We start from the raw sequence: 27,061 nt of genomic DNA on the forward strand, positions 1-27,061 counted from the left end.
CCCAGCGAGCTGCAGCACACTCTTGTGGAGAGTTTTGGTATTGCATGCAAAATAATCAAATAGGAATTATGCACAGCCTAGCCATAAGACGCCCCCCCCCCATGGCTCTGATGCATTTTATTCTCATGAACAAGTAAACCATCTTCTGTCACAACAGTGCGTTATGAATGAACCAACTTTATTTCTGTATTTTTCATGTCGCAACAAATAAATCACAGAATTACAGGGTTAACGTATTTACAATCCCCTGAACAGAGGGAATGTTGTTTTGTGCAGAATTTTGGAACCAAAAAAAAAAAAAAAAAAAGGTAAAAAAAAAGTGATAGACATGTTTTTTGGACCATTTTATTATTATCTTGTAGAGAAAAAAAAGAAAAGAAATAAATAGCAAAAATCCTGTTTGTTTTTCCATAAATAATACATTGACATGAGACAGTACAGTAAAGGAAATGGAATAACTACAAAAGCAACATATAATAAAAAGCAGCGTGTGTGTGGTTAGATCAGTGGTTCTCAACCTTTTGAAGCCGCGATCCCCATTATAACAGTTCATTAGGGCCCCCCCTCACGTTTCCTTTGGTTCTGAACATGTTGGACATAATCATCAAACGTTCAATGTAGTAACATGTGAGGACAAAACTCAAGACATTATGTTTGTTTTTGAAAATCATCTTGGCCTAATAATCCAAGTACTGCTTCGATCGTCAATACTTCTGTTGTTGAATGGTTCTTGTTGGGATTCGTGAGGATTATGCAGATGACGATTGTTTTTTTAAAACTTTATTTTATTTTATGTTTAAAGAATTTTGTCATTATTTATTTTTTACCTGGCTCCAGTGTGACAGGAGAATGAACTGATTTTTCCCTCAGTGGAATCGTCCACCCCACACAGTGGAGGAGGCGCTAGCAGGAGGCACCCCCTGCCCCTCAGGAGGAGGTCTGCTCTAGTCATCTAGTCTCACACCGGCACCGTTACCATAACTATAGAACATGTTTACAAGTTGATTTCCCTCTTTATTTATTTTTCCCCAAATTGTTTTTTTGTTGAAATTGTTTTTAAATTGTACTTTTTGGGTAAGTATTGTCAGCATAATCTCTACATAATGCCAAATCAATGAATATGTTATCAGTTAATATTAACAATAATAATAATGAAGATGGGAGTGTAGATAGATGCAGCACAAAGAGAAAGGGCAGATTAATGGCAACAAGAGAGAGAGAAAAACAAAGGACAAAATGTTTCATAAAATGTTTTATTGATTTATGGCCCAAACTCATACAAACTTTCCTAACTCATTTCTAACATATCAATATATTGAAGGACAAAGCTCCTCCTCCTCCTCCTCCTTCTCCTCTTCCGCTCCCGGCTCGTGTTCATCCGAGCTGCTGTCCGTCAAGCTGACCAAAGTGATCTGGGACTGCTCCAGGATGCCTACCGCCCCCCCTGGGCCCTGAGGAGAGTTACTGATAGAGAAAGCCCTTTGGAGCTGATTTTGCATGTAAACATGTTACCTTCACAGTGGGCCAGAGGAGGGCCTCAGGTGGGGACCACTGGGACAGGCCTTCATGGGGGCAGGGTTCGGCTCTCATCTGCTCCGGGGACCACAGCTCATGCCCAGGCTGGTCCAGGAGGTCAGCCGTCTCCGTTTGGTTGTGGGTGACCTCCGCCTGGAGCTGGTGAAACCCTGAGGACACAAACACCGGGGACTAGCTGCAGCCGGACCTGTGACAGCATGTAGTTTCATTCTCTGACCCAGGAGGCCTCAGTGAGTTATTTTTACACCTGGGCCATTTTTATTTTACCTTTATTTATTTCATTTCACCAGGAAAGTCTGACTGCGATTAAGAATCTTTTTCATGCCAAAATTAAGGCCTTATAAGGTGTTAGAGGATAACATTAAATCACTGTTTATCATACTGGGTCAGGCTGTACAGTCGTACTATCTCTGCCAGAGCCTTGACTGTGGTGCTCAGGCTCTCTCAGGCGCTCTCAGCTACTGAATGTTTGCTTGTGTATCAGCCTGACGCTCTGAGAGGGGATTTATCCCTCTTCTGTGGAAGCACAGACAGACTTGAATGGTAGGACTAGTGCAATGTCTCGAGTTCATGTCTCCTGTGTTTCTCTCCAAGTCTTACCTGAGCTGGTGGAGGCATCAGCACTGGAATCTCTCCCAGGGCCTTCTAGGGGGCGCTCTATTGAAACAAACTCTGGCTCGGTGGTCTGCCACGTCCCACCAGGCACATACGAGAGGCCCTCCCTCCAGCGGCTCACAGTGCTGTCCCAGACCATCCGGGGTGAGGAGCCGGGCATCTGTCCAATCACCGACGAGTGAGCAGAGGGGTGTCCTACCAGCACCTCCAGACTCGGGGCAATATCCTCTGGACCCGGGGCATCCTCTGCACCTGGGCACACGGACTGGTCGGACATCTGAGCCAGCAGAGGCCTGAAGGAGTCCTCATTCTCCAACAGCGAGGGCTCGTCTGGGGGGAGGGCTTGGACTGTGTCCACAGGAGCGAACTGTAAAAACCACCAGAAAACAGATCAGAAAAGGGTCAGCAGGGAATTCACTCCCAACTATGGAATCACTGGGCCCTTGGTCCGGACCAGGATTACTTCCATAGTAATAAACAGTTTATGGAGTAAACCAGTTTTATGAATGAACCCTCTGGAGTATCTGTCTTTACATGTAGGTCTGAGTAATCCTGTTTTCATTGGTTGTTTCTTCTTCTGCAGAAGCGCTTGGACTTGCATTTCAAAACAGAAAGAACCTAATGACCTACACATATTTTAAATCTCATAAAACATCATCAGCTACTCCGAGCAGTTCTGCTCAAACTGGCAGGCCCCTTTTCTGCCAGCAGAGGGCGCTTTTTTGCCTATGGTTACCACTAATAAAAGCTTGATTGAAGTCAGAAACAAGTCCCTGTCTTGCAGTGGCTTGGAGAGCCTGAGTGACCCACCTGAGTGACCCACCTGAGTGACCCGCCCCGATTCCCACCTGGACGGGGCCTTTCTGTGACGTTTGCATGTTCTCGCAGGGTCTGCGTAGGTTTCCTCTGCTTTCCACTATTACAAAAAATATGTACAATAGTTTCCCCTCTGGAAACTATTCAGTCCCTTGGAAATGAGATTCCTAATCTCAGTGAGACTTTCCTGTTTAAATAAAGGTGAAAAAAAAACAACTGTTTCTCAGGGGGCCATAGGGGGCTCCTTTATATCTACAAATGTTTATGTCTAATGTTTGAACTCTATGACCTTGTGCAAGTCACAGAAAAATCTTTCAGATGTTATGTGTGTATGTAGTGTCTATACGTTTTATAATTATACACCTTTCCCAGGGACAACAGTTGAAAAAACTAGCTCAGCATATAATACATCAAAGAATATATGACATAAACAAGCTTTTCTCACTCAAACACAAACCAAAGGATAAGCCTGAATCAGCAGGGTGGGCAGAAGGAGGAGTGCACTGACCTGGGGCCGGTGTGGTGCTGTCCCCTGGTCTGAAACCCCCCCATGGTTCTGTCCATGTCCAGGACTCTGCACATGGACACGCTCACAGTCTGATGAACAGGAAGAAACAGGCACATGAGCAGAGGAACTACGCCCCACAGTAAGTGACTACATCTTCAACAGAATGAAAGTGTGCAGTGCTGACCGGGCTGAGCGTGCAGCTCGGGGTCTGTGCTGACGTAGCTGCCCGTGGAGATGGTGCTGGAGAGGCTGGGCTGAGGTCTGCACTCAGGCTGGAGAAGACACACAACGAGAACCAGACAAACAACATGCACAATAGACGCTTTAGATGCAGTCAAAAGACATAGGAACATTCATTGAACTTTCTTAACAACAAGGGCTGGGTACTGTTAAACCATACCAGTATGGTATTGAATATAAGGTTTAGGGACTACTGGTTTAGAAAAAAGAAATCAGGTACCAAAAAAAATAATGTCATAAAAAGTAGCAAAGTAGGTCCTTTCTCCGGTTCCCGAACTTTTGAGTCCTTTGAGTGCCAGTGAGACAATCCAGCTTTACATAACTGCAGGGTGTAAGATGCTGCAGGGAAAGCTTACATGGAGCGCCATAACCAAGTGGCTGGTATAGTGTACAGGAACATCTGTGCAGAGTATGGGCTGGAAACCCCAAGGTCAAAGTGGGAAACACCTCCAAAGGTGGTAGAGAATGACCGAGCCAAGATCCTGTGGGACTTCCAGATACAGACGGACAAAATGATAATGGCGAACCAACCGGACATTGTGGTGGTGACAAAGAGCAGAGGAAAGCCGTTGTGGTCGACATAGCAATACCAAGACTTCAACATCAGGAAAAAGGAACACGAGAAACTAGAGAAACACCAGGGGCTCAGAGAAGAGCTGGAGAAAACCTGGAGGGTGAAGGCATCCGTGGTGCCCGTGGTCATTGGGGCACTCGGGGCAGTGACCCCCAAACAGATCTTCTAAGGATTTTGCCTTTTTTTGTGTAGCGCGATCTATGGAGCTGCCTCTCACAGCACAGAGTGAGGAGAGGATCAAGCAGGGGCGGAGCAGAGAAAGTCAGGGGTTGGGAGTCATAGTTCACAGACACAGTTTACAGTTTAGAAGCTTCATATATGGGATTATAGACCAGACAAAAATACTGGTCTCAAATATTGGCCTTGCATATCACCATTGGCCAATAAAAATCCCCAAATATAAGCATCGGCCAGAGAAAAACCTATGTCGGTAAACCTCTAGTTTCAATGCCACTAAGTGTACCTCAATAACATCACAATCACACAATCAACAATATTGTCCTGCCTAAACACATCGAACTTCAAATGTTGTCATCATGACAGGCCAATGTGGACGTGATAGGTTTTTTGAGCATGTTGAGTTAACGTTGTTAAATTACACTGTGTTCCAAATTATTATGCAAAATGACATTTTTCTAAGATTTTCTAAACTGTCAACTCAAATGAGAGTCAGCATAATTTTCAAGTCTTCAACTGGTAGAGGATCATTTAAATGTTGTTGAAATAATCTCCCAGTGATAACAGTGTTTTTCAAAAATAAATATAGTAAAACCCTCAAAATTTACTGTTCCAAATTATTATGCAACTCATCGTTTCAATACATTTTAAAGCTCGTAATTAGCTGAAAATGGTCATTTGTTGAATTTGTAGCATTAGGAGGTCATATTTACTGAAATCAAAAGATATTTCAATCCAAAAAATATTAACAGGTCAAGTTATATTTTACCAAAGGAGCCCTTGTGTGATAGCAGCTTCAAAATTCTTAAATCCATTAAACTTGTGAGTTTTTGGACAGTTTCTGCTTGGATTTCTGTTTGAAAATGAGTCCTCATGTATTTCTGAGCCACTGCAGCCGTTTCTGTTCATGAGCTTCAATGAACAGGTTAGGGGAGGCCGGATAGAAGGTTTATGCACAACTGCAGCCTCTGGAGGGTCCGACACCTTGATGTTCAGGAGACTCCAGAGGCACCAGCAGCTTCAAACACCTGCATGCTGCTTTGTAGCATCTGTTCTCTTAATCTGATGTGTTTGTCTGGCAGAAACCGTCCATTTTGTGCCTTTATCTGCACAAACCTGAGTGTGTCTGAATCATCCACAAATCTCTTATCAGTATGATGATTACGCTTAATCTTTCATGAAATATGGAAGGTTTTCATACCTAGACCAAGAAATTCAACTATTTCACACTTTTCATCAGCAGAGAGATCTTTTTTCTTTCCCGTATTGCTTGAAAATTATGATCTGCTTAATAAAGTAGAACATCCTTTTTTCAGTAGTTTTTCCCTTGACTGGGCTTAACCTGAAAACTAATCATCACAGGTCTCTGAGATTAATGTCAGTGATTCAAAAATACAATTTGCATAATAATTTGGAACGCAGTACTATCATCATCCAAGATATGACACGCAGAGTTGGAGACTGTAGACACAGACAGGGCAGATCCAAACTGGCCTGCGTAAATACCTCTGCGGGATGTTTCCAACCAGAGACGACAGACGACCCGGAGTAGTTGGCTCTGCTCCCAAAGTCCAGGGACTGTGGTGAATCCATGAACTGGGCAAAGTCTGAGAGGACACACGGGTGTTAGCTGTAGCCTCCAGAATTAACTTTTTTTTTAATTTTTAGGTCAATTAGAATTTAAAAAATGATTTTTATGCGCTAAATTTCAGGAGAATGACAGATAGAATTTTCTACACGGTTTCATGTTAGTTTTTACAAAGTCAAAAGTTTACATACATTTCATAAATATTTGGTAGCATTGTTTTTTCTGTGCATTTTGGGTCAAACATTTTTGGATTTTCCTTCCACAAGCCAACAAAAACATTTCTAAAAAAATCTCTAGAATTTGACAAATAGATTTTTTTTTTTTCTAATTCTACTTGACCGAAAAAAAAATAAAGGTTAATTCTGGTTTCATGTCAGACAGTGAGAAAAAATGCAAATGCGTCTTTTTATAAAGTGCATGTTAACATATGGCTCCTGCTGTACGTACCAGACAGGGAGCAGCTCGGTGAGGCGGAGTCGTCCGCCTGTTTCCTCCCCTGGAACTCCTCTGCAGCCACTGCGCCTTCCCCTGCACATAAAGGTGTGCAACTATTCAAGTCCACAACACGGAACACCGAGCTGCTGGAATATACACCGCCAACTGTTTTCGCCGCAGTTGTGCATAATCTTCATTTTCATACTTTTTGAACAGGGACTTATTGGACAGTGGAAAAAAAAACCAGTGGCAGATAACAGACACTGCTGCTCCAGAGTCTACAACAGTGAGTGAAACTACAGCCAGATGGACGAAGAAGCATGTTTGGATAATCGGATCTTTTTATTGATTTCATTCCAGAACCGGTGATTCTGTTTTTTTGCGAGCATTTCTGTTCCTTTGTAAAAAAAACACAGCCACTTTAAATCAGTTTGAAAAAAGATGTTTTTGTATGTTCTATAATTGCAGTCGGTCCGACGTAAAATGTGCGGGGAATCCACTGCATTTCACGGTCCCCTATATTTAAAAGGAATGGCTCCGAACTTACATCGGCCACACGCCTCGACCCACACCTCGCCTTGACATTAGGGCTGCACACTATATCGCGAAAAATATCGTATCGTGATATTAGCTGATGCAATATCCGTATCGCGAGAAGCCACAATATATCTCAACATTACTATAGCCTTCATCTGACTGAGATCCACCCATTTTTTTTGCAAACTCAAACTCATGCATTGAAGTCATGAGTAAAAGTTCAGTTTTAGTTGAACATTTACTAGCTTTGTTAAATTCTACCCTTGTTTTGGTCCTGATGTGGTGTTTTTTAAGTCTTCTTTTGACACAATTTGCTGAAAAAAATGGAACATTATCATGTTTGGTGAAATATCGCAATAATATTGTTATCGCGATATTGCACAGCCGTATCGCATATCGCAAGTCACTTCAATATCGTGCAGCCCTACTTGACATACACTGATTACTAGGACTGGGACGATACACTTTTGTTACAATACATGTCATTATAATGAAGTGCAGCACTTTACCCTGAATGCAGAAAGCACGAGTTGAGTTTTCAGAGGTTATATAAAGCAGTGTCACACTGAGTGAAACACTTTGAGAGCTGCAACTATCAGACACATCTTAAGTATCCACTTTTGTTGGAACCAATCAGCACCAAAACAGGTATTAACCATATTGACTACAAGCTGGGGTACCTAACTTTTTGTTGTTGTAAAGTAATTGTATTTTTGCCGCCTCAGAGTATGTCTATTACACAGTAATAAACAGATGTCTTGTCTTTCACTAAATATTTATATTTTATATAATTTGCCACCGCTCAAAGCTGTACTCAGGCATGAAACGTGCATATAAATAATTTGCTTGAACAATTTAGATGTGCAGGAGGGATTGTGAGAGAGATCAGGAACCACAGCTTGAACCTCTTAACCCCCACCTGAACTGAGCACGTTTTCTCCAGTTTGTCATGACCCAAATGTAAAACGCATCAAAACAGCAACAAAAAACGAGATGAAAATGAGGACGTGAGCACAGCAAAAACAAAAATATCACAAAAGCGATAAAAGTTTGACAAAAAAGCCACAAAAAGAGTACTAAAAATGACCCAAAAAAATACGGAAAAATGTGACAATAAAAAACACAAAAAGAGCAACAAAAAAGCCACAAAAGAGAATAAAATATGACAAATAAATAACTATATAAAAATGTAACAAAAAAGCCACAAGAGCATAAAAAACAAAAATGATGGAAAAAAAAGGCAAAATGTGACAAAAATGACCCAAAAAAATCTATGGAAAAAGTAGTAAAAATGTGATTTTAAAAAGCCACAAAAGAGCAACAAAAAAGCCACAAAAGAGAATAAACAATGACAAAAAAAACAATGGAAAAAGTGTCAAAAATGTGATTTAAAAAAAGCCACAAAAGAACAATGGAAAAATGTGTCAAAAATGCGGTAAAAAAACAAAACAAAAAAACAAGGCAACACAAGGAAACATATCTGCGAAGACGGTCTTTCAAATGAGAGGTTCCACTGGCCTATAGCTCTCCAGGCAAGAGACTTTTAGATTTGGGCAAGGCCGGCCAAACCGGAGAAAATGCACTTGGTTAATGTGGGAGTTAAGAGGTTAAAGGGGCTAGATGCAAGTTTGCCATTTTATACTCACTACTGCCACCTCAGGTCATACATGTAACTGCAGCTTCTTCGACCCAAAGTAACACCTTTCTGAGTGACAGTGCAGGATTTTAGAGGCAGTTGTGGTGAACAGGTCTGAGCTCATTCTACACATTAGGACATTGTTGGAACATGTAGGGGGAGGAAAATACATCATTTTAACATTTTTAAACCCCGTATAGTCCCATCACAACAAAGACATATTGCGATAAATTGCAAAACGATATTTTGTCCTGATTACTTGGAAGCTTCGACCCAAAGCGTAACCTGAGTGACGATAAAACGAGAGCTCACCGGTCAGCAGGCTCAGGCTGGCCGGCGTGTTCACCTCCTCGATCATACTGAGCTGGTGCAGAGCGATGTCCACAAAGCCCAGCCTGGATCTGGACACTGGAGGCTTTGGAGCTGCTGATGGAGGCATGGAGTCCACCGAGGAGCACCCAGAGGACGCAGTCCTGGAGCCTGGGAAGGACTTCACTCAAAAACATTGCTTTTGGTACGAATAAACCAACCTCGCCTTGTTTTTTGGGGTTCAAAGTTCGATAAATCAGGCTTTAAATCAAGAATTAGACAGTTAAAATTATTCTGAAAACTACTACTAACTAATACTTTCACACTCCCTCCCTTCCCTCCCTGAGCTTCCATCCCTCACTCCCCAACCCCGCCCCACACCAAGGACTGGAGATAAACAAAAATTTCAATTCATATGAATTGACAATAAAATCTTTTACATTTTTTGAATCTTCTGTACAATTACCAGACTAGAAAGTTTGGTGCTTGTAGCCGATAGATGGAAATGTCATCACTGCACTAGAAAAGGGCATTTTGACAAAATAGCCCTTGATGTTTGGATTTCCCACATAAATCTACAGTGCAAAAACACCTTATTGTGAAGATTAGGTAATTGAAAGTGTATATGTTAGAAGAGGAAACTGGCCCTAAGTCTCTTTTAAAAGGGGCACGACACTGTAGAGCTTGTGACTATCGACTGTAGCCTGCAGTTGGTTGGATGCTTTGTGTTGCCTCACCAGGAGTAGATGGTTGATCAGAATCTTCACATTGCTGAGTCCCAATATTTGAGCGTTCCAGAGCTCTGATAAGAGTCTGCAATAGGTTGGAGCGTGTCTGTGAAGACATCAAGAAGAAAAAGCCGTCAGTGACTGAACATCTACAGTATCCACATTTTTCTCTACCTGCTCCTGCTCCTCTGGTCTTGGCTGCTGCTCGTCCAATGCTGGAACATCCTCTTCCTCCTGTGATTGTGACGCCATGCTCTGATTGTCCCACAGTTCAAGCTTTTGTCTTCCCACTCCACTCAAACCTGGACCCATCCTCTCCCTCCCCACTCCAACCCCCTGGGACACAGAGGGACCAGGGTGTGAGCCTGGAGAGACGACTGGGTCTGGATGCACCCCAGGGCCCGCCCTGTTGGAGACAAATCCACTTGGACACGCCACAGTGGAGACAGCTGCATTACGGCCTTTCCCGGCGGAGGGGCTGGGACAGGGACTGGGAGCTGCAGCAGTGAAGGCAGACAGACTGGGAACACTCGGACTAGTTCCCCCAGAGCCTGAAGGGCTAGGCTGAGAGGATGGAAGTCCCAACGGGTCAGGTTGTGGATCGCTCTCAGTCACACCCAGTCGGTCCTGGAGAAACTTTAAAAACGCTCTGTGCCTGAGGACTGTGAGACTGTCCGAGCCTGGGTCTGAGAGAGGACCAGGACGCACTGGCTCTAGGTCTCTGGACGCCGTCTGTGTGGGAACAGGGGCTCGCTCTTCAGGTCCTGGATGGTGAAGATGATCAGCAGGACGTGTGATGGCAGGAAGATGAATGGCAACAGGGAGAAATGCAGGAGGAGGAAGAGCAGACTGGGTAAAAACAGCTCGAGGAACCGAGGCAGGGCAACCAACTAACGGAGGAATAGCTGTCAGGGCTGCTGCCCTAGAAGGCCCAGCGGAAGATGGAAGAGCTGAAGGAACAGCCGAAGGAGGAAAAGCAGGAGATGGAAGAGCTGAAGGAGGAACAGCAGGAGATGGAAGAGCTGAAAGGACAGCTGAAGGAGGAGCAGCAGACGGGGTTAAAACAGCTCGAGGAAACGAGGCAGTATGACCAACTAACGGAGCAATAGTTGTCAGGGGAACAGCCCGAGGAGGCACAAGGGAAGATGGAAAAGCTGAATGAACATTGGGTGGAGGTGCAGCAGAGGGAGGAACAACTAAAGGCGTAACAGTGAGCATGTTGTATCGAATTCGTAAAGCTCTCTGGTACTCCTCCAAGCGCTGACGAGCCACTTCCACCGACCTCTGATGGATTCTGAAACAGTTGTAGAATAAATGAAATGTATGAATGAATGAAAAAACTAGAAGATAACAAGGGCATCATGATTTTACTTAGTCAAGAGTGGCAAACTGTATTCATTTACAATGTCAAAGGTAATAGAGCAATAATAAAAGTCAATGCAAGACAATCATGTATTAAAACAATGAGTCTGCTCATAATGAAGAATTATTGTCTTCTCATGAGACGCTAGTTTTACAAAAGGCCCAGATCCTTGACAAAACTAGATTCGAATGTACTAAAACTTTATCATCACCTTTCAGTCTCTTAGAAACCAGCATGCTGTTACTTACTCCTTTTGTTGGAGCAGTCGACATCGCTGCTCTTCCATCTTCATGGAGTGGCTTCCAGCAACTGGCTCTGGCTGTGGAAGTCAAGATTTGAATCTAACAATAAACAAAGCTCAGAAAAACTCAGGACTGAAGATGCACACACACCGAGTAAATACCCGTGTCCAAGGAGTCTTAAAGTGCAACTAAAGGCCAAACCAACTTTATTTCTGCCGATAAACTGTATGTCTGATGTTTTTAGAGTATTATCTGCTGTTCCCAACTATTTTTTTGTTATTTAAGTGTAAACAAGTATATTTTGCATTATAGATTAAACCGTCTAAAACTGTGTGTGTACTGCCCCGTCATGGCTAAAATGTAAATGGAATTTTGTTTTGTGGTGGAAGTTTCTGTAAAAAGTAGTCATCTGATCAGCAGACCCTTCCCTGATCACGCCAGCGAAGGAGGAAGTGGAAGTGTGGGTTTTCTTTATTACATCCACAAAGCATCCGGTGTGTGTGTGGTTAGCACTTAGCACACCGTGGAGATGTCAGCTACTCAGGCGTGCTAAATAATGATAAATGCATCTTTAAGGCCTCTTTCGACTGAGTAATCATTGTTAATCAATACGATAATAATCATAATATTCCACAAATTCCCAAATTACAATAAGATATCTATGAACAAAGCATTTAGCCCGATGAAAGCCTAGCACAGTGCTCACCGTGGAGTCCGTGTGCTCCGTGGAGGTGGTGGTGGAGGTCTCCAGCACAGCCCTCTCCCTCTGGGCTTCACTCAGCTTCTCCTCCAGCTGCAGCCGCTGATGTTCCAGCTGCTCGAGGATCTCCATTTGCTCCCGTTTCCTCTTCTCCAGCTCCTCCTCCTGCAGCCGGGCCACAGGCAGGTCTCAGGTTAACTTCTATCACTCAGCAATTTAGTCACCCAAACATCAAAAAGTTACCTTTCTCCTCTGTTCTTCTAATTCCTGGGCTTTATCTGCAACAGCTGCTGAATGTTCCACGTCTGCAGCAGCTGATGGAGAGAAAAGGTCATCTGTTGAAGGTCCTACAGTATGCTTAATGATGATTTCAAGGTGTATAATAGAATAACACATAGGACTGAAGATGTTTTTAATGTAGTCCCAGTTTTTGAGTGCAGGATGAGGACACATTATGGCTAAAAGCTAAATAAAGGCCCTTCAACATTTGCCACAGATACAAATGACTTTTTGGAAGTTTCTTCAATTTCTTCAATCCCTCATGAAAAGCTCACTGCTCATCTGCGTAGGCTTCCTCCGGGTACTCCGGTTTCCCTTACCACTAAAAACATGTACAATAGGTGAATCCTCCAGCCAGGTGAACTGAACATCAGCCTGGCTGCTCATCTGGAGATGGGTCCCCAGGTGCAGCCCTGCCGTCGCCCACTGCTCCTCACTGGTCGCCCCAGCGGCATCAAAGGGCGGGTCAAATGCAGAGAACACATTTAAGTACACCTTAACCTTAACCTATTTACTTATTATGGAACCAAGGTTATGACTGTACTATAGAGGTGATATGGCCATACAGCATGACCCCCCTATGATAAATAGTGATTTCACTGAGTGACCAGGTGACTGAGTGATACTGACAGTCACAGTCAATTACTACTATCCAACAAATAGGCCTTAGCTTCTTCTTCTCTGCTTTGTGGGAGTTTTCCTTTCTCTTTTCCGCTGCTTCAACTAGGTTTTTGAATCTACTTTACGATGCTTTTAGACTGTGATTCCCCTACATCTCTACAGTTGTGGCTCATTTACGCTGATGTGTTTACCTGCAGCACACGGATGAGCTCCTCATGTGTTCATATGTAAAAATGTGCTCACAGTGTTTGTCTGCAGTTGTCAGCGAGCCCGTGTCTATGCTGCTGTCCTGCCCACAGGGGGAGCCAGTGCTGACTGCCTCACTCTCGCTCCAACGCCGTCTCTGGGTTTGGATGCGGGTCAGCAGTCTCTTCAGACCTCGCCTCGGAGGCGCCGCGTTGCCGTCGTCTGATGCTTTTGTGTGCAGAGAATCTAAAGGGAAGAGACTCATATGTTAACACACTTTTATCAATGCTCAACTTTGAGGCTGAAACATGAAGCTCATTCACCTTTGGAGTCATTTTCTATATAAACACTTTTACACTTGAGCTATTTATGACAATGACAATATGACAATATTTGTGTCATATTTTGGCAATGAAGAAGCTCTGTTAGCTGGTGTAGGGTAAAGACAACTTTCGGTCCACATTTGAACGTAAATTAAAAATAAAATAGGATTTAAAGTGATGGAAGAAAACTTAAATGTCAAGCCTTGTTCCAGGTAACTGGTCACTGGTAAATTTCTGACCTCAGACTTGGAAAAATGCCGCTCAAACTGGAAATGACAACATGTGAACTCATAGATGATCAGCTAATGATAAAACTTTAACAAAACCACTGCACAGGTGAAGTGAACCTCTGCTTTTAGTCACAGCCTTCAATATAAAGACACTTAGCATGTTTTGAATTGTATCTGGAGTGAAGAAACATTCACATAGCGTAACAGCATTAGCCGCTTTGTTTCCATAAGAGTTTATTTGGCTGGAGAGTCCTGAGGTTGTATCTTGTAATTTAAAAAAATACTGCAAAAAAAAAAGTTATAAACACAGAAGTCTACTCTGGTAAAGTATATAAACAGCATCTTATTTTCTGCCGTGTACTGTTTAAATATAATATTCACATATATTTAATCCTCCATAGGAATAAAACACAGGAAACACTAGGAAGTTTACAACATGTTGCTATGACACAGAGCCTATGGAGTTTCTGGCACATTCATGCTCGTTCTCACCTTCCACAGGGTCTGGCATGATCTCCTCTGGCTCAGCCTGGGACTGGTCAGTGGGAGTCAGTTCATCCTGTGTGACGTCCAGGACTTGGCAGAGGCTGTCAGTGGAGGGCGGGGGCAGAGGCTCTGGCACCAGGTGACACAGCAGGTCCCCCTTCACTCCTGGCACGTCACAGAACACATAAACTACTGGTAAAGGGCCCATGTTTCAGACTTCATTTAGAAAAGGATCAGGAAGTACTTGTACTGCTTCCTTTTCAGTTTCAAAATGTAATACACCAAAGGTAAGGTGAAAATAATAATATATAAAACATTTAGATCGCATTGGTCAGGAGCTAGTCTTCCAAAAATTAAAGGGAAAATTTGAAAAAAATAAAATAAGAAAACAAAACAAACAAACACTATTTGCATGAATGAAACAAAGCACCTCTGGGTCTGAAACAGCACCAATGTTATATTATATGAAGATAAGGAGTTGTCTGAGTGTCCTACTTCTCTCTCCGCTGTACATGTCCTCAAAGGCAAACTCCATGTCCCTCTGCAGGTCCAACTGTGTGTCCTGTCTCCTGTACAGAGGCTCAAAGATCTGCCGTGGCATGTCCCCCACCTGCTGCCTCCTCCTCAGGAGGTCCGTCTGCTGCATGTGCTCCAGCTCCAGCAGGAGACGCCCGCGGTCCTGAACACATCACATCACACTCTGTCTGTCTGTGTGCATTACAACGGCCATCTTCACTGGAAACTTGATATGGGCATTCAAACTAAAACATCACATGTGAAGTATCTGATAATTAAGTAAAGTGAAGATTACTGCGCGGATTTCGAACTACTCCTGGTATTATTACGCCTTACAATATAGTTCCCCCTTTTATCCGCTTAGAAAATCCACATTGTTTAATTTTGTGTAATTGATTGACTGCGGAATTCTTCCGCAGTCAATTATTGGTTTTCATGTTCTTTATTATTATTCCTCTTCCATCTTTTTCCCGATTTTCTCCAGCTTTCAGCACCTTCATGCTTTGTGCAATTTATGCAAGTTATGCATCAAAATGTTCCGCATGTTGAGGAGAAGGGTGCTATTACTTTTGGGACTTCTGCAACTTACGGTTTTTCCGCAATCGGCCAAAATGTCGGAGATTTTTCCCATTGACTTATAATGGGGCTGCCGCAAATCCATGCTTTTCTGCACTTTTTTCTGCATTTTATGCAATTTCTGCACTTTGTGCATGTTCAGCTTCTGCAACTTGTGGGTTTTGAGAAAAAATTGTCCTTCTGCAGTTTTCCAGTTTTTTTATACGGGAGTTTGAAATTTTTGCATTAGTGTGTATGGGGGAATCCAGCCAATCAGGAGACTCCAGGCCTTTCAGCCATTTGTGCAGCTTCTGCCAATCAAGCACTGAGGCCATTTCAACAGTTTGACCAGTTTATGGAATATAAAAGTTTATGCAATATTAACAATTTATGCAAATTAACCACTTTATGCATTTTAAACCGTTTATGCAACTTAAGAGTTTATGCCATTTAGGATTTATGAATTTCAAAGAGTTTATGCAATTTACACAATTTATTCAAATTAACCCATTCATGCATTTTACCACTTTATGCAGTTTATGCAGCATGACATTTATGCATTTTACCAGTTTATGCAAATTAGATTATGCAAATTAAGCAATTTATGCAATTTGAACAGTTTATGCAATTTCTGCATTCGCTTCCCGCAATTCCGCAGTCAATCGCAATGGCGCAGCCATTGCATTTCTAGTTATACTTTGTAGTGGAACACTTCACGTAACCATATTTAAAGAGGGAAAACGTGGAAGAGCTTGGTAGCTTCAATCTTGACCTGTTTTGGAGCTATAGAGGAGAGAGGGAGAGGCTAAATGCTAACGCCGTCTGCGCTGTGTTTACATGACTGAAGGCACGGGTGAAGACCAGACAGGTCCTAAAGAACTCGTCAAAGCTAAGGTATGAACATATCTCAGTATGGAAAAACGGTGGCCTATTCCTTTAAGACTTTTCTTGACTTAAAATGTGTCAAATCAGTATTGTATCCTGAATGCTTCAATACTTTCACCTTGATATGCTTTATAATTATGTGTAAAAACATGTTGGTCAAGGCTAGGCTTGTGGCAGCGTCTGTTCTATACGGAAACTCTGAGCTGCCAGTGTGAGTGAAACATTTTTGACTGCGCTTTCTCGTTTGAACGTAATACCAAGTCGTTCGAACGTGATATCAAGGCGTTCGAACGTATTGCCAACTCGTTCTAACGAGTTGCCAATGTCGTTCTAGCGAGTTGCCGTTATGTGTGTTTAAGATGGGCGGAGAAAAAAGTCAGAAGCCAATCCGACCCTCCACATGCAGAGAACAACGAGACTGGCCTCGCAGCGTCTCGTTCAGATATTGCGTTCATTTAAAGTTTATCCTAAATAAAGGTCATTCACCTCCTGCTCTGTTTCCTTTACTCCAGAGACATCATTCTTCATCAGAGAAAACTTTCCCATTCGTTTGTTTGTTCAAGTTTGTGAGATAAAACACGTCCTTTTAAATCATTAGTTTGTTTTGAAAAGCATCAAACATGAGCTCTATTTTAGGGGCGATGCAGAACTTTAATAGTTTCAGTCATAGTTTATTTGTTCAGATCTAAAGAGGAGAGGGGAGGAGAGGGGAGGGGGCGAGGAGCACGTTTGTGATCACACAGACTCGTATCCAATCACCTGAGCGTGAGGACAGGTGGGTGTTTTCCCATCATGCACGGGGCCGTGGAGCCGCTGCAGTTGCCTCTGGAGAGATGCAGCGGCTGGTCAAGTCGGCTGCTCTTGTTGGGGTCTCACGATCTTTCCGTGCCCCCGTGACATCAGAGCCCGTCTGGAGCAAGTTGGACAGAAATCTAACCGGCACCGAGAGTCTGCAGTCGGCTGTCAAAACTGCGTCCGTCTGGCTCATCTCAAACACACCTAATGTCGTTCTAACGAGTTGCCAAAAGCCCAACGCACACCAGAGCCGCGGCACATCATCTGACGCGCGTCCATTTCGACACAGGCGGCGCGTCAGGGCACTTCAGTTCAGAGGCTTTTCCTCAAGCCATGTGGTGCTTTAAATAAGACACGTATGTCCGTGTTGCGAGAGAGAGCGAAAACGTGGCCCTCTTTTGCAGGTTAATAGTGGGCTGGCGAGTTTAACATGCTCCACCTGAGCCCTGATGATGGTTCTGTGCCCGCTGCTTCCATCATCCCCTTAAACAAAGTGTACGGTGGTCTCCCTGTTTGTCACAGCCGAGACCCGTCTGTGCCTCTGCAGCAGGTCAAAAACGTAGGCCTATGTGTTTACCCCGCGGCACCGCGTCTGGATCACAGGAGGCGGCTCTTTTGCCGCACCGTCAAGCGTCTGCGTTGGGCTTAAAACGTCGTTCACACGACTTTGGCAACTCGTTAGAACGACATTGGCATCTACGTTGGAACGAGATGGTATTACGTTAGAACGAGTTGGCATTACGTTGGAACGAGAAAGCACAGTCAAAAATGTTTCACTCACACTGGCAGCTCAGAGTTTCCGTAGTTCTAAACTTATTTAGCACTAATTAAAAGTGGGGCTGCAGATCACAGAACATCACATGACACACTGTGCTGTCGTGAACTGTGGCTTATGGAGTTTTAGTCTTTATTTGGAATGGAAGCTTATTTGTATAGTGCTTTTCACATGACACAAATCGCCCAAAGCTCCATCCCTCCCTCCCTCCCTCCTTCCCTATTTTAGCTAAGTAACTGTATTCTAACATCTTTGGCCTTAAACAAGAAAACTTGAGGATTTTGGAAGTCTGAGTGGACTTTAATTTAAATGTAGCTTATCCGATATTAAAGATTGTTTAGGGACAGGCTGTAGTTGTGTTTGTAACCAGTAGGGGGCTCTGTGTGCGGGTCAGCTGTAAGATACAGACCTGTAGGAGCTGTTCCCTCCTCAGAGCCTCCCTCCCTCTGAGCCGAGCCTTCTCCTGCTGCTCCCCCCTCCTCTGCTGCTCCTGCCTCTGCATCAGGGTCATCCTCTGCACCTCCTGCTCAGCCTCCACACGCGCACTGGGCTGAGGAACACAAACAGACAGAGCAAAGCACTGGGGATTCAAAAGGACAGTGGCATTGATACTTTGTTGTTAGCAGTTTTTATGTGAGAGATTCACTGAGCGTAGGGCAGGATCAGATCATTTAGGAATAAAGTTTTTGATCTATGACTTCTAAAAAGCTTCCACAGGCCACACTTGATACTACCAGGAACAATCCAGAGGGCTTACCTGTGAGGCGGCCGTCTCTCGGTCCACCAGCGCCGCAGGCATGTGGTAGTGCGTGGCAGCAAAGGAACTGGCATCGCATTTTTTCACAACAGGCTGTGGCTTCGAAACAGCCTCCTACATGAACACAAGGAAATATTTGGAAAAATACAATGGAAGCTCATGTTTTCATTTCCCTCTTTGAAGCATACAGACATGCAGACATTCATGAAAAAAGGCTGTACAAAGCTATTGCAATCCATCAAGTCCTGCTGACAACTCTTAGCCAACTATTTCATTTGATCTTATTTCTATGAAGGTGCAGTGTTGCCAGTAGTAATCCACTAATGTATGGTAATTAGATTACTTTTTAAGAAAATGTAATGAGGTTGCAAATGCAAAACCGGTCATTAGATGATAATCATTTCAAATATCTGTTGATTATTTGTGAAGACGTCTTAATAGTAATGCCAGAAAGTTAAAAGAAAAAAAAAGTGTACAAGTCTATCTTCATAGTATTATTCATAGTATCTATTATCAATACAATGAAAGCATGATTTTGAGTTGATCTCATCTAAAGCAGTGAATGCTGTGGTCTGTTGTTCTGTGGGGAGCAAGTGGAGCAGAGCTAAACAGCAACGCATTACATTTGTACTTTTATATAATCTATATATTAACATACTATCAATAAAAAAAATGTAAATGCTTTATTGTTTGCGGACAAACACATGGACATACAGTGCCTCTCGAAAGTATTCATACACCTTGAACTTTTGCACATTTTGTCATGTTTACAACCCTAAACATAAAGATTTTATTTTGATTTTTTTTACTGAACGTTCACACACAAGTAACAGACGACTGTGAAGTGAAAGCAAAATGATACATGATTCTGTTTTTTTTTTTTTTAAATAGAAAAGTGAAAAGTGGGGCGTGCATAAGTATTCATACAGCATTTTCTGAGTGCAATAAATTGCCTTTAAAACATTCCTAATGACTCCAGAATGTTCACACCTTGCCCTAACCATTAAATAGAAGCCACCTGTGTGTAAACTACTCTCAGTATAATTTCAGCTGTTCTTTTAGGCCCTCAGAGCTGTGGTCGGAGTGTATTGGTCACTAAACAACATCATGAAGGTCAAGGAGCACCAGAGAGGTCAGGGATAAAGCTGTGGAGAAGTTTAAAGCAGCGTCAAGTTATACAAAGATTTCCCAAGATTTAAACATCTCACGGGGCATTGTTCAATCCATCATTCAGAAATGGAAAGAGTAAAGCACCACTGCCAACTTACCAAGACACGGTCGCCCATCTAAAATATTAGATCAAACAAGGAGAACACTGGTAAGAAATGCAACCAAGTGCCCCAAGATAACTCTGGAGGAGCTGTGAAGTGCTGCCGCTGAGCTGGGGGAATCTGTACATGGGACAACTGTAAGTCGTATCTACACAAATCTGGCCTTCATGGACGAGTGGAAGAAGAAAAGACATTATTGAAAGGAGGCCATAAGAAATCCCGTTTGAAGTTTGCTAGAAGTCATATGGAGGACACAGCTCCATGTGGAAGAAGGAGCTTTGGTCAGATGAGACAAACAATTGAACTTATTGGCCCAAATGCAAAACGTTTTGTATGGAGCAAACCTAACACTGCTCATCGTCCTGAGTGCACCATCCCCAGTGTCAAATATGATAGGGGGAGCATCATGCTATGGGGCTGCTTTTGCTCAGCGGGGACTGGGGAGATTGTAAGAATAGTTGTGAAGATGGATGGAGCCAAATACAGGGACATTTTGGAGGAAAACCTGCTGGAGTCACAAGAGAACTGAGGCTGGGGCGGAGATTCACCTTCAGCAGGACAATGACCCTAAACACAAAGATAAATCTACAATGGAATGGTTCAATAAAAACATATTAATGTGTTAGAATGGCCCAGTCAAAGTCCTGACCTAAATCCTATTGAAAATCTGTAGAATAATCTGAAAACTGCTGCTCACAAACGCTCTCCTTCTAATGTGACAGAGCTGGAGTTGTTTTGTAAAGAGGAATGGGCTAAAATGTCAGTCTCTACATGTGCTAATCTTGTAGAGTCAGACCCCAAAAGACTTTCTGCTGTTATTGCAGCAAAAGGGGGTTCCACAAAGTATTCATTCATGCTGTATGAATACTTATGCACGCCCCACTTTTCAGTTCTCCATTAAAAAAAACAAAAAACAGAATCATGTATCATTTTGCTTTCACCTCACAGTTTCTTGTGTGTGAACGTTCAGTAAAAAAATCAAAATAAAATCCTTATGTTAAGGGTTGTAAACATGACAAAATGCGCAAAAGTTCAAGGTGTGTGAATACTTTCGAGAGACACTGTACATGATGTAAATACTGTGTTTGTATTTGGACAGTTTTACCAGACTCAGGGGTTCCTGAACTTATTTAATTCAATTAAAATTCAAAAGATTGTATTTTCAATTCATATTCATCTTCTGCAAAATGATGCTAATCAAGTAGAAACAATAGGCAGACATACAAATATCAGACTAGAAAATTACAACACAGTTGTAATGTGTAGTTCACAGTGTGCTTGTATTTTCTATCCTTTCCATCTGAATAAATGTAAAAAGTGAGGCCCAAGAAACAAATCACAACATAAAGCATTGAAAATCTTTACAAAAAGTGATATACCTCATTAATATCAGGATACATTTTATATATCACTAAAAGCGAATAGAAAAATTCAGATTACTGTATAATTGGCGTCTTGTGCTTGTATTGGTTCTCAGTATCAGTAAGTACTCAAAAGTACTCGTACTCTGAGCGCTTTGAGAAAAAGTGGTATCGATGCATTTCTAAAAGCAAGGGTGTGCTTTAAGAGAAGGAGAACACAGTAACGTGATAGAAAGCTTTTGAATGTGCCCATCAAAAAAAAATGCGTAAGTGCCTGAAGACCACAGTACCTGCAGAGGCTGACAGGGAGGCGCCGGCAGACTGGCCACTTTAGCCGCTCTCGTCTTCTCCACCTCCAGTGCCTTCCTCCGGGCATCAGCACACCTGCAAACCACAGCATTATGTTTACGGCCGATACGTACCAATAACACGAACATCATTACCGGCTTTGGTTCTCCTGGTTCTTCAGCCGCTGCAGCTTGAGCTCCTTCAGGGCTTTGCGATAGCGCTCCTCAGCCCTGCTGTCGTTCTCTGCTTTACACACTGCAGCACTCGGGTCGGGCTCCTTCAAACAGATAGAAAACAGAAAGATGAATGTAGCTGCCAAACACACACGCTCAGATGTCCACCCGAAACCACCCTGGTTTCAACTGTATTTACTTCAGTTAGTTCAGTCCATGTTCATATGCGCTCGCTCCAAATGTCGCACCATCAGCCACGAACCAACCATCAGCTGTTCATGACGACGGGCATCAGCCTAATGTTACGCTATGGTCATTTCTCTCTCGTGGTTAAATACAGTGAGACATTCATTCAATCGTCCTGTCAAGCAGCACGTGTTCATTAAAAAGAACACGTGCTGTTTATCCATCCACCCATCCATCCATCCACCCATCCACCCATCCACCCATCCATCCACCCATCCATCCATCCACCCATCCATTTATCCACCCATCCACCCATCCATCCACCCATCCATCCACCAACCCATCCATCCATCTTCTTCCGCTTTATCCGGGGCCGGGTCGCGGGGGCAGCAGTCTCAGCAGAGATGCGCAGACTTCCCAATCTACACACCCCTCCTCCAGCTGTTCTGACCCCGAGGCGACACCAGGCCAGCTCGGAGACATAGTCCCACCAGCGTGTCCTGGGTCTTCCACGAGGCCTTGTCCCAATACGACATGCCTGGAACACCTCGCACGGGAGGAGACCAGGAGGCATCCGGAACAGATGCTCTAGCCACCTCAGCTGCTCCTTTCGACGTGAAGGAGCAGTGACTCTACTCCGAGCTCCTCCCGGGTAACTGAGCTCCTCACCCGATCTCGAAGGGTGCGCCCAGCCACCCTGCAAAAGGAAGCTAATTTTGGCCGCTTGTATTCGCGATCTTGTCCTTTCGGTCATTACCCAAATCTCATGACCATAGGTGAGGGTGGGAATGTAGATCCACACGCTGTTTAAATAAGTTTAAATTTAATCTTTCTGTATGAAAACGCCCTATGGCTGTATCCAAATAGCACTAACCAGTGTAAACGTAAAAAACAGCTGAGAAGTGTATTCTTACCCAAACACATCCCCTTTCTCCATTTCTCTCTTTACATGTTTTTCTACTCGATGCTATTGACGTGACTCTTCTCAAACATCTTTTGTAAAACCACAGGATGTGTTTTGATGAAGTAAAGCTACTCATTACATTAGTTGGGTTAAACACTGGTTTCCTCGCTGTTTCCACAGGGGATCGTTACCGTATCCAACATCCCAGCTGCCTGCGTGTTTGCAGAATGGCAGAAGCCACTCTCTCCTCTGCACCACACGCACTGACATCAGCTGATTTATGCAAAAAGTCCCGGCTCCTCAAACCAGCCTCCTCAAGGCACAAGCGTGAAACCTGATATTATCCATTTGTGATTGACGCGTTAGTTGTTTTTGATTCATTCCATGTGTTAATGTGAGTCTGGGCAGTCCTACACTGTCTACTGTGGTTGATGAAGGAACAACATTGTAATAAGAGGAATGAATATATTAGATACATGGTACAGAGTCAGACTACTCCTTGGTAATCCCCCTTCCGTACGTTTTCCTTGGCGTTGCGGTGGCCCTGTCCCAGCAGACTCAGGCTCTCCTGGTACAGCCTCTGCAGATGGTCCACTCTCTCCTTCTGCTGCTGCTCCCACTGGGCCCTCAGCTCCTCCGCCAGAAGCTCCAGCTCCTGCTGCCTCCGCTGCTCCACCTTCTGACGGACGTGCTGAGCTATGCTCCTCTGCTGCTCTCGCACCTGGAGAGGAGGGGCAGAAGAGAGGCAGGGGAGGGGCAGAAGAGAGGCAGAGGAGGGGCAGAGGAGAGGCAGGGGAGGGGCAGAAGAGAGGCAGAGGAGAGGCAGAAGAGAGGCAGGGGAGGGGCAGAAGAGAGGCAGGGGAGGGGCAGAGGAGAGGCAGAGGAGAGGCAGAGGAGAGGCAGAGGAGGGGCAGAGGAGAGGCAGAGGAGAGGCAGAGGAGAGGCAGAGGAGAGGCAGAGGAGAGGCAGAGGAGAGGCAGGGGAGAGGCAGAGGAGAGGCAGAGGAGGGGCAGAGGAGAGGCAGAGGAGAGGCAGAGGAGAGGCAGAGGAGAGGCAGAGGAGGGGCAGAGGAGAGGCAGAAGAGAGGTAGGGGAGGGGCAGAGGAGAGGCAGAGGAGGGGCAGAGGAGAGGCAGAAGAGAGGCAGGGGAGGGGCAGAGGAGAGGCAGAGGAGAGGCAGAGGAGGGGCAGAGGAAGACTGGGCTGTCAAACATGTGCTGGACTTAGAGTTCACAACGTTTTTTCAAGAATATCTGGACATATTCGCAATTCATGTACGATTTACAAAAACTGCTATCTTTCAGTAGCTGATCAAAAAGAAGAAACTTTATTAGTATAAGATTCATGAATATTTTTCATGTAACACATATCATATATTAAACTTTATATTTGTGCAATAAAAGGATTTCATTTACTTGAATCAAAATCACAGTTTTTTTTCATCCCTCATGACCACCTCTGGCGGTCATCCGGGATTCATAGAACCGCAGTTACATACGTAACTCTCGATTTCGATACTAAGACCCAACCGATATATCGGGCCGATATTTCGGTATTTACAATAGCTGACATCTCTGAAGCCGAGGGTGGAGTGGAGAAACATCGCAGTGAAAATTGGTCACAAGTTTGTACAACCATTTGATATATTTTATGTTACAGCCTGATTTAAGAACCATTTAATAACCATAAGAGACAGAGACTTACCCTTTTTTTTTTGGAATCTACAGGTTTTTGTCTTTGTCTTTGTTCTGAAGAACCGCCTAAACATGAATGTCCTGAATAAATCAGCGTTATGCTCCCCATACAGCGCCCCCTGTTGTCATAGTTCAACACACTGACACATTTACAAGCATCATACACAGGATTATAAATCAGACTTTCTAAAAAAAAATATTGACCAAAAATATCAGCCTCGGCCTCAGAAAAACCCACACCAGTCGATATTTCTCTGATTTAAACTTTTGCTATAATAATAAATATATAACTAGAGGTTGTTTGAGAGATAAAAAACAAAACTACATCAAACTAAATTAAAAACCCACCCCCCTTCAAATCAGTCAGGCCCTATACTCAGGCCTACACAACCACTACTAAACACATTTTGGATTGTTCCCTTTACTTAACACTAAACTTGGTTTAATCAGGAAAAAGCCTGTTTTGAACAAGTACAAAACTAAACCAGGTCTGCACCAGGAGAGTCATCTGAAGCCAGGTATAATCTGAAGTGTTCTAACAGGATGATGGAGAGTCATCTGAAGCCAGGTATAATCTGAAGTGTTCTAACAGGATGTTGGAGAGTCATCTGAAGCCAGGTATAATCTGAAGTGTTCTAACAGGATGTTGGAGAGTCATCTGAAGCCAGGTATAATCTGAAGTGTTCTAACAGGATGTTGGAGAGTCATCTGAAGCCAGGTATAATCTGAAGTGTTCTAACAGGATGTTGGAGAGTCATCTGAAGCCAGGTATAATCTGAAGTGTTCTAACAGGATGTTGGAGAGTCATCTGAAGCCAGGTATAATCTGAAGTGTTCTAACAGGATGTTGGAGAGTCATCTGAAGCCAAGTATAATCTGAAGTGTTCTAACAGGAGAGTCATCTGAAGCCAAGTATAATCTGAAGTGTTCTAACAGGGTGTTGGAGAGTCATCTGAAGCCAAGTATAATCTGAAGTGTTCTAACAGGATGTTGGAGAGTCATCTGAAGCCAGGTATAATCTGAAGTGTTCTAACAGGATGTTGGAGAGTCATCTGAAGCCAAGTATAATCTGAAGTGTTCTAACAGGATGATGGAGAGTCATCTGAAGCCAGGTATAATCTGAAGTGTTCTAACAGGATGTTGGAGAGTCATCTGAAGCCAGGTATAATCTGAAGTGTTCTAACAGGATGTTGGAGAGTCATCTGAAGCCAAGTATAATCTGAAGTGTTCTAACAGGATGATGGAGAGTCATCTGAAGCCAGGTATAATCTGAAGTGTTCTAACAGGATGTTGGAGAGTCATCTGAAGCCAGGTATAATCTGAAGTGTTCTAACAGGATGTTGGAGAGTCATCTGAAGCCAGGTATAATCTGAAGTGTTCTAACAGGATGTTGGAGAGTCATCTGAAGCCAAGTATAATCTGAAGTGTTCTAACAGGAGAGTCATCTGAAGCCAAGTATAATCTGAAGTGTTCTAACAGGGTGTTGGAGAGTCATCTGAAGCCAAGTATAATCTGAAGTGTTCTAACAGGATGTTGGAGAGTCATCTGAAGCCAAGTATAATCTGAAGTGTTCTAACAGGAGAGTCATCTGAAGCCAAGTATAATCTGAAGTGTTCTAACAGGGTGTTGGAGAGTCATCTGAAGCCAGGTATAATCTGAAGTGTTCTAACAGGATGTTGGAGAGTCATCTGAAGCCAGGTATAATCTGAAGTGTTCTAACAGGATGTTGGAGAGTCATTTGAAGCCAGGTATAATCTGAAGTGTTCTAACAGGATGTTGGAGAGTCATTTGAAGCCAGGTATAATCTGAAGTGTTCTAACAGGATGTTGGAGAGTCATCTGAAGCCAAGTATAATCTGAAGTGTTCTAACAGGAGAGTCATCTGAAGCCAAGTATAATCTGAAGTGTTCTAACAGGAGAGTAATCTGAAGCCAAGTATAATCTGAAGTGTTCTAACAGGGTGTTGGAGAGTCATCTGAAGCCAGGTATAATCTGAAGTGTTCTAACAGGATGTTGGAGAGTCATCTGAAGCCAAGTATAATCTGAAGTGTTCTAACAGGGCGTTGGACAGTCATCTGAAGCCAGGTGAAGAGTTCCACTAACCTGTTGAATCCGCAGAATCCTCCTCCTCTCCTGCTCCTCTCGGATCAGCTGCACCTCCTCGTTGGGGCTGAGCGCCACTTTAACCCCTTTCCTCTTCATTGCTTTGGCCTTTTATCACCTTAAAGCTACCAAAAGTTAACTATGGGAGTGTCCGTGCTTTTTCTCGCTCTCAGTTTGAACAGCCCGCCGCCATCATACCCGCGTCCTCCTCCTCCTGCTGCTGCCTGACGCACAGGTCCACGGGCAGTATAAACAGGAGCCGTTCAAGCCCGGGCTGAAGACGAGGGGCAGATAACGCTCGGTTGGGAGGGTGTCCGGTGCACAGTTAGCCGCGCTGTATCCGGCAGGGATGTTTTACAGTCAGATACATGGTTCCTATGGTCCAAACAAACAATCACAACTCCAATTCCTCTATGGTTCTAGATATCAGGGCGTCACCGCACGCATTATCGCCATCTACCGGTAAGGAGTGACAGCACCAGCACAGACCAAGTTTGGATTTGTCTCAATTTGCTCCCCTTTTAGACAATGCGTTTTTTAAATTCTTCAGTTCGTTTGTGTTAACTGAAATTGCATTTTTTTTTAATGTAGCCTACTTTACTGTTTTCCGTATTCTATTTTTCCCGTGGCTGTTTTACTCCGGTACACTACGCGGCGCCACCCGCACTGCTTA

At 43.6% G+C, this 27,061-nt stretch overlaps 1 protein-coding gene across 1 annotated transcript; it reads right to left on the minus strand.

The window, feature by feature from the left end:
- Positions 1-1,298: 1,298 nt before the first annotated feature.
- On the minus strand, positions 1,299-26,802 carry cep295 (centrosomal protein 295). Its single transcript, XM_079563078.1, has 23 exons — positions 26,389-26,802; positions 23,116-23,316; positions 21,488-21,609; positions 21,335-21,428; positions 18,413-18,526; positions 18,065-18,205; positions 14,625-14,808; positions 14,136-14,294; positions 13,148-13,336; positions 12,248-12,318; positions 12,011-12,169; positions 11,311-11,381; positions 10,072-10,993; positions 9,874-9,990; positions 9,709-9,805; positions 8,975-9,142; positions 6,502-6,582; positions 5,973-6,073; positions 3,660-3,747; positions 3,476-3,564; positions 2,137-2,518; positions 1,513-1,685; positions 1,299-1,451 (listed from the first exon to the last, which is right to left on the minus strand). Exons 1-23 carry the CDS (start codon positions 26,485-26,487, stop codon positions 1,308-1,310), a joined length of 3,966 nt encoding a protein of 1,321 aa, XP_079419204.1. The 5' UTR covers positions 26,488-26,802; the 3' UTR covers positions 1,299-1,307.
- Between the last annotated feature and the right edge of the window lie 259 nt (positions 26,803-27,061).

The sequence above is a fragment of the Gobius niger genome (genome assembly GCF_951799975.1).
Source record: "Gobius niger genome assembly, chromosome: 1".
NCBI classification, from domain to species: domain Eukaryota; kingdom Metazoa; phylum Chordata; class Actinopteri; order Gobiiformes; family Gobiidae; genus Gobius; species Gobius niger.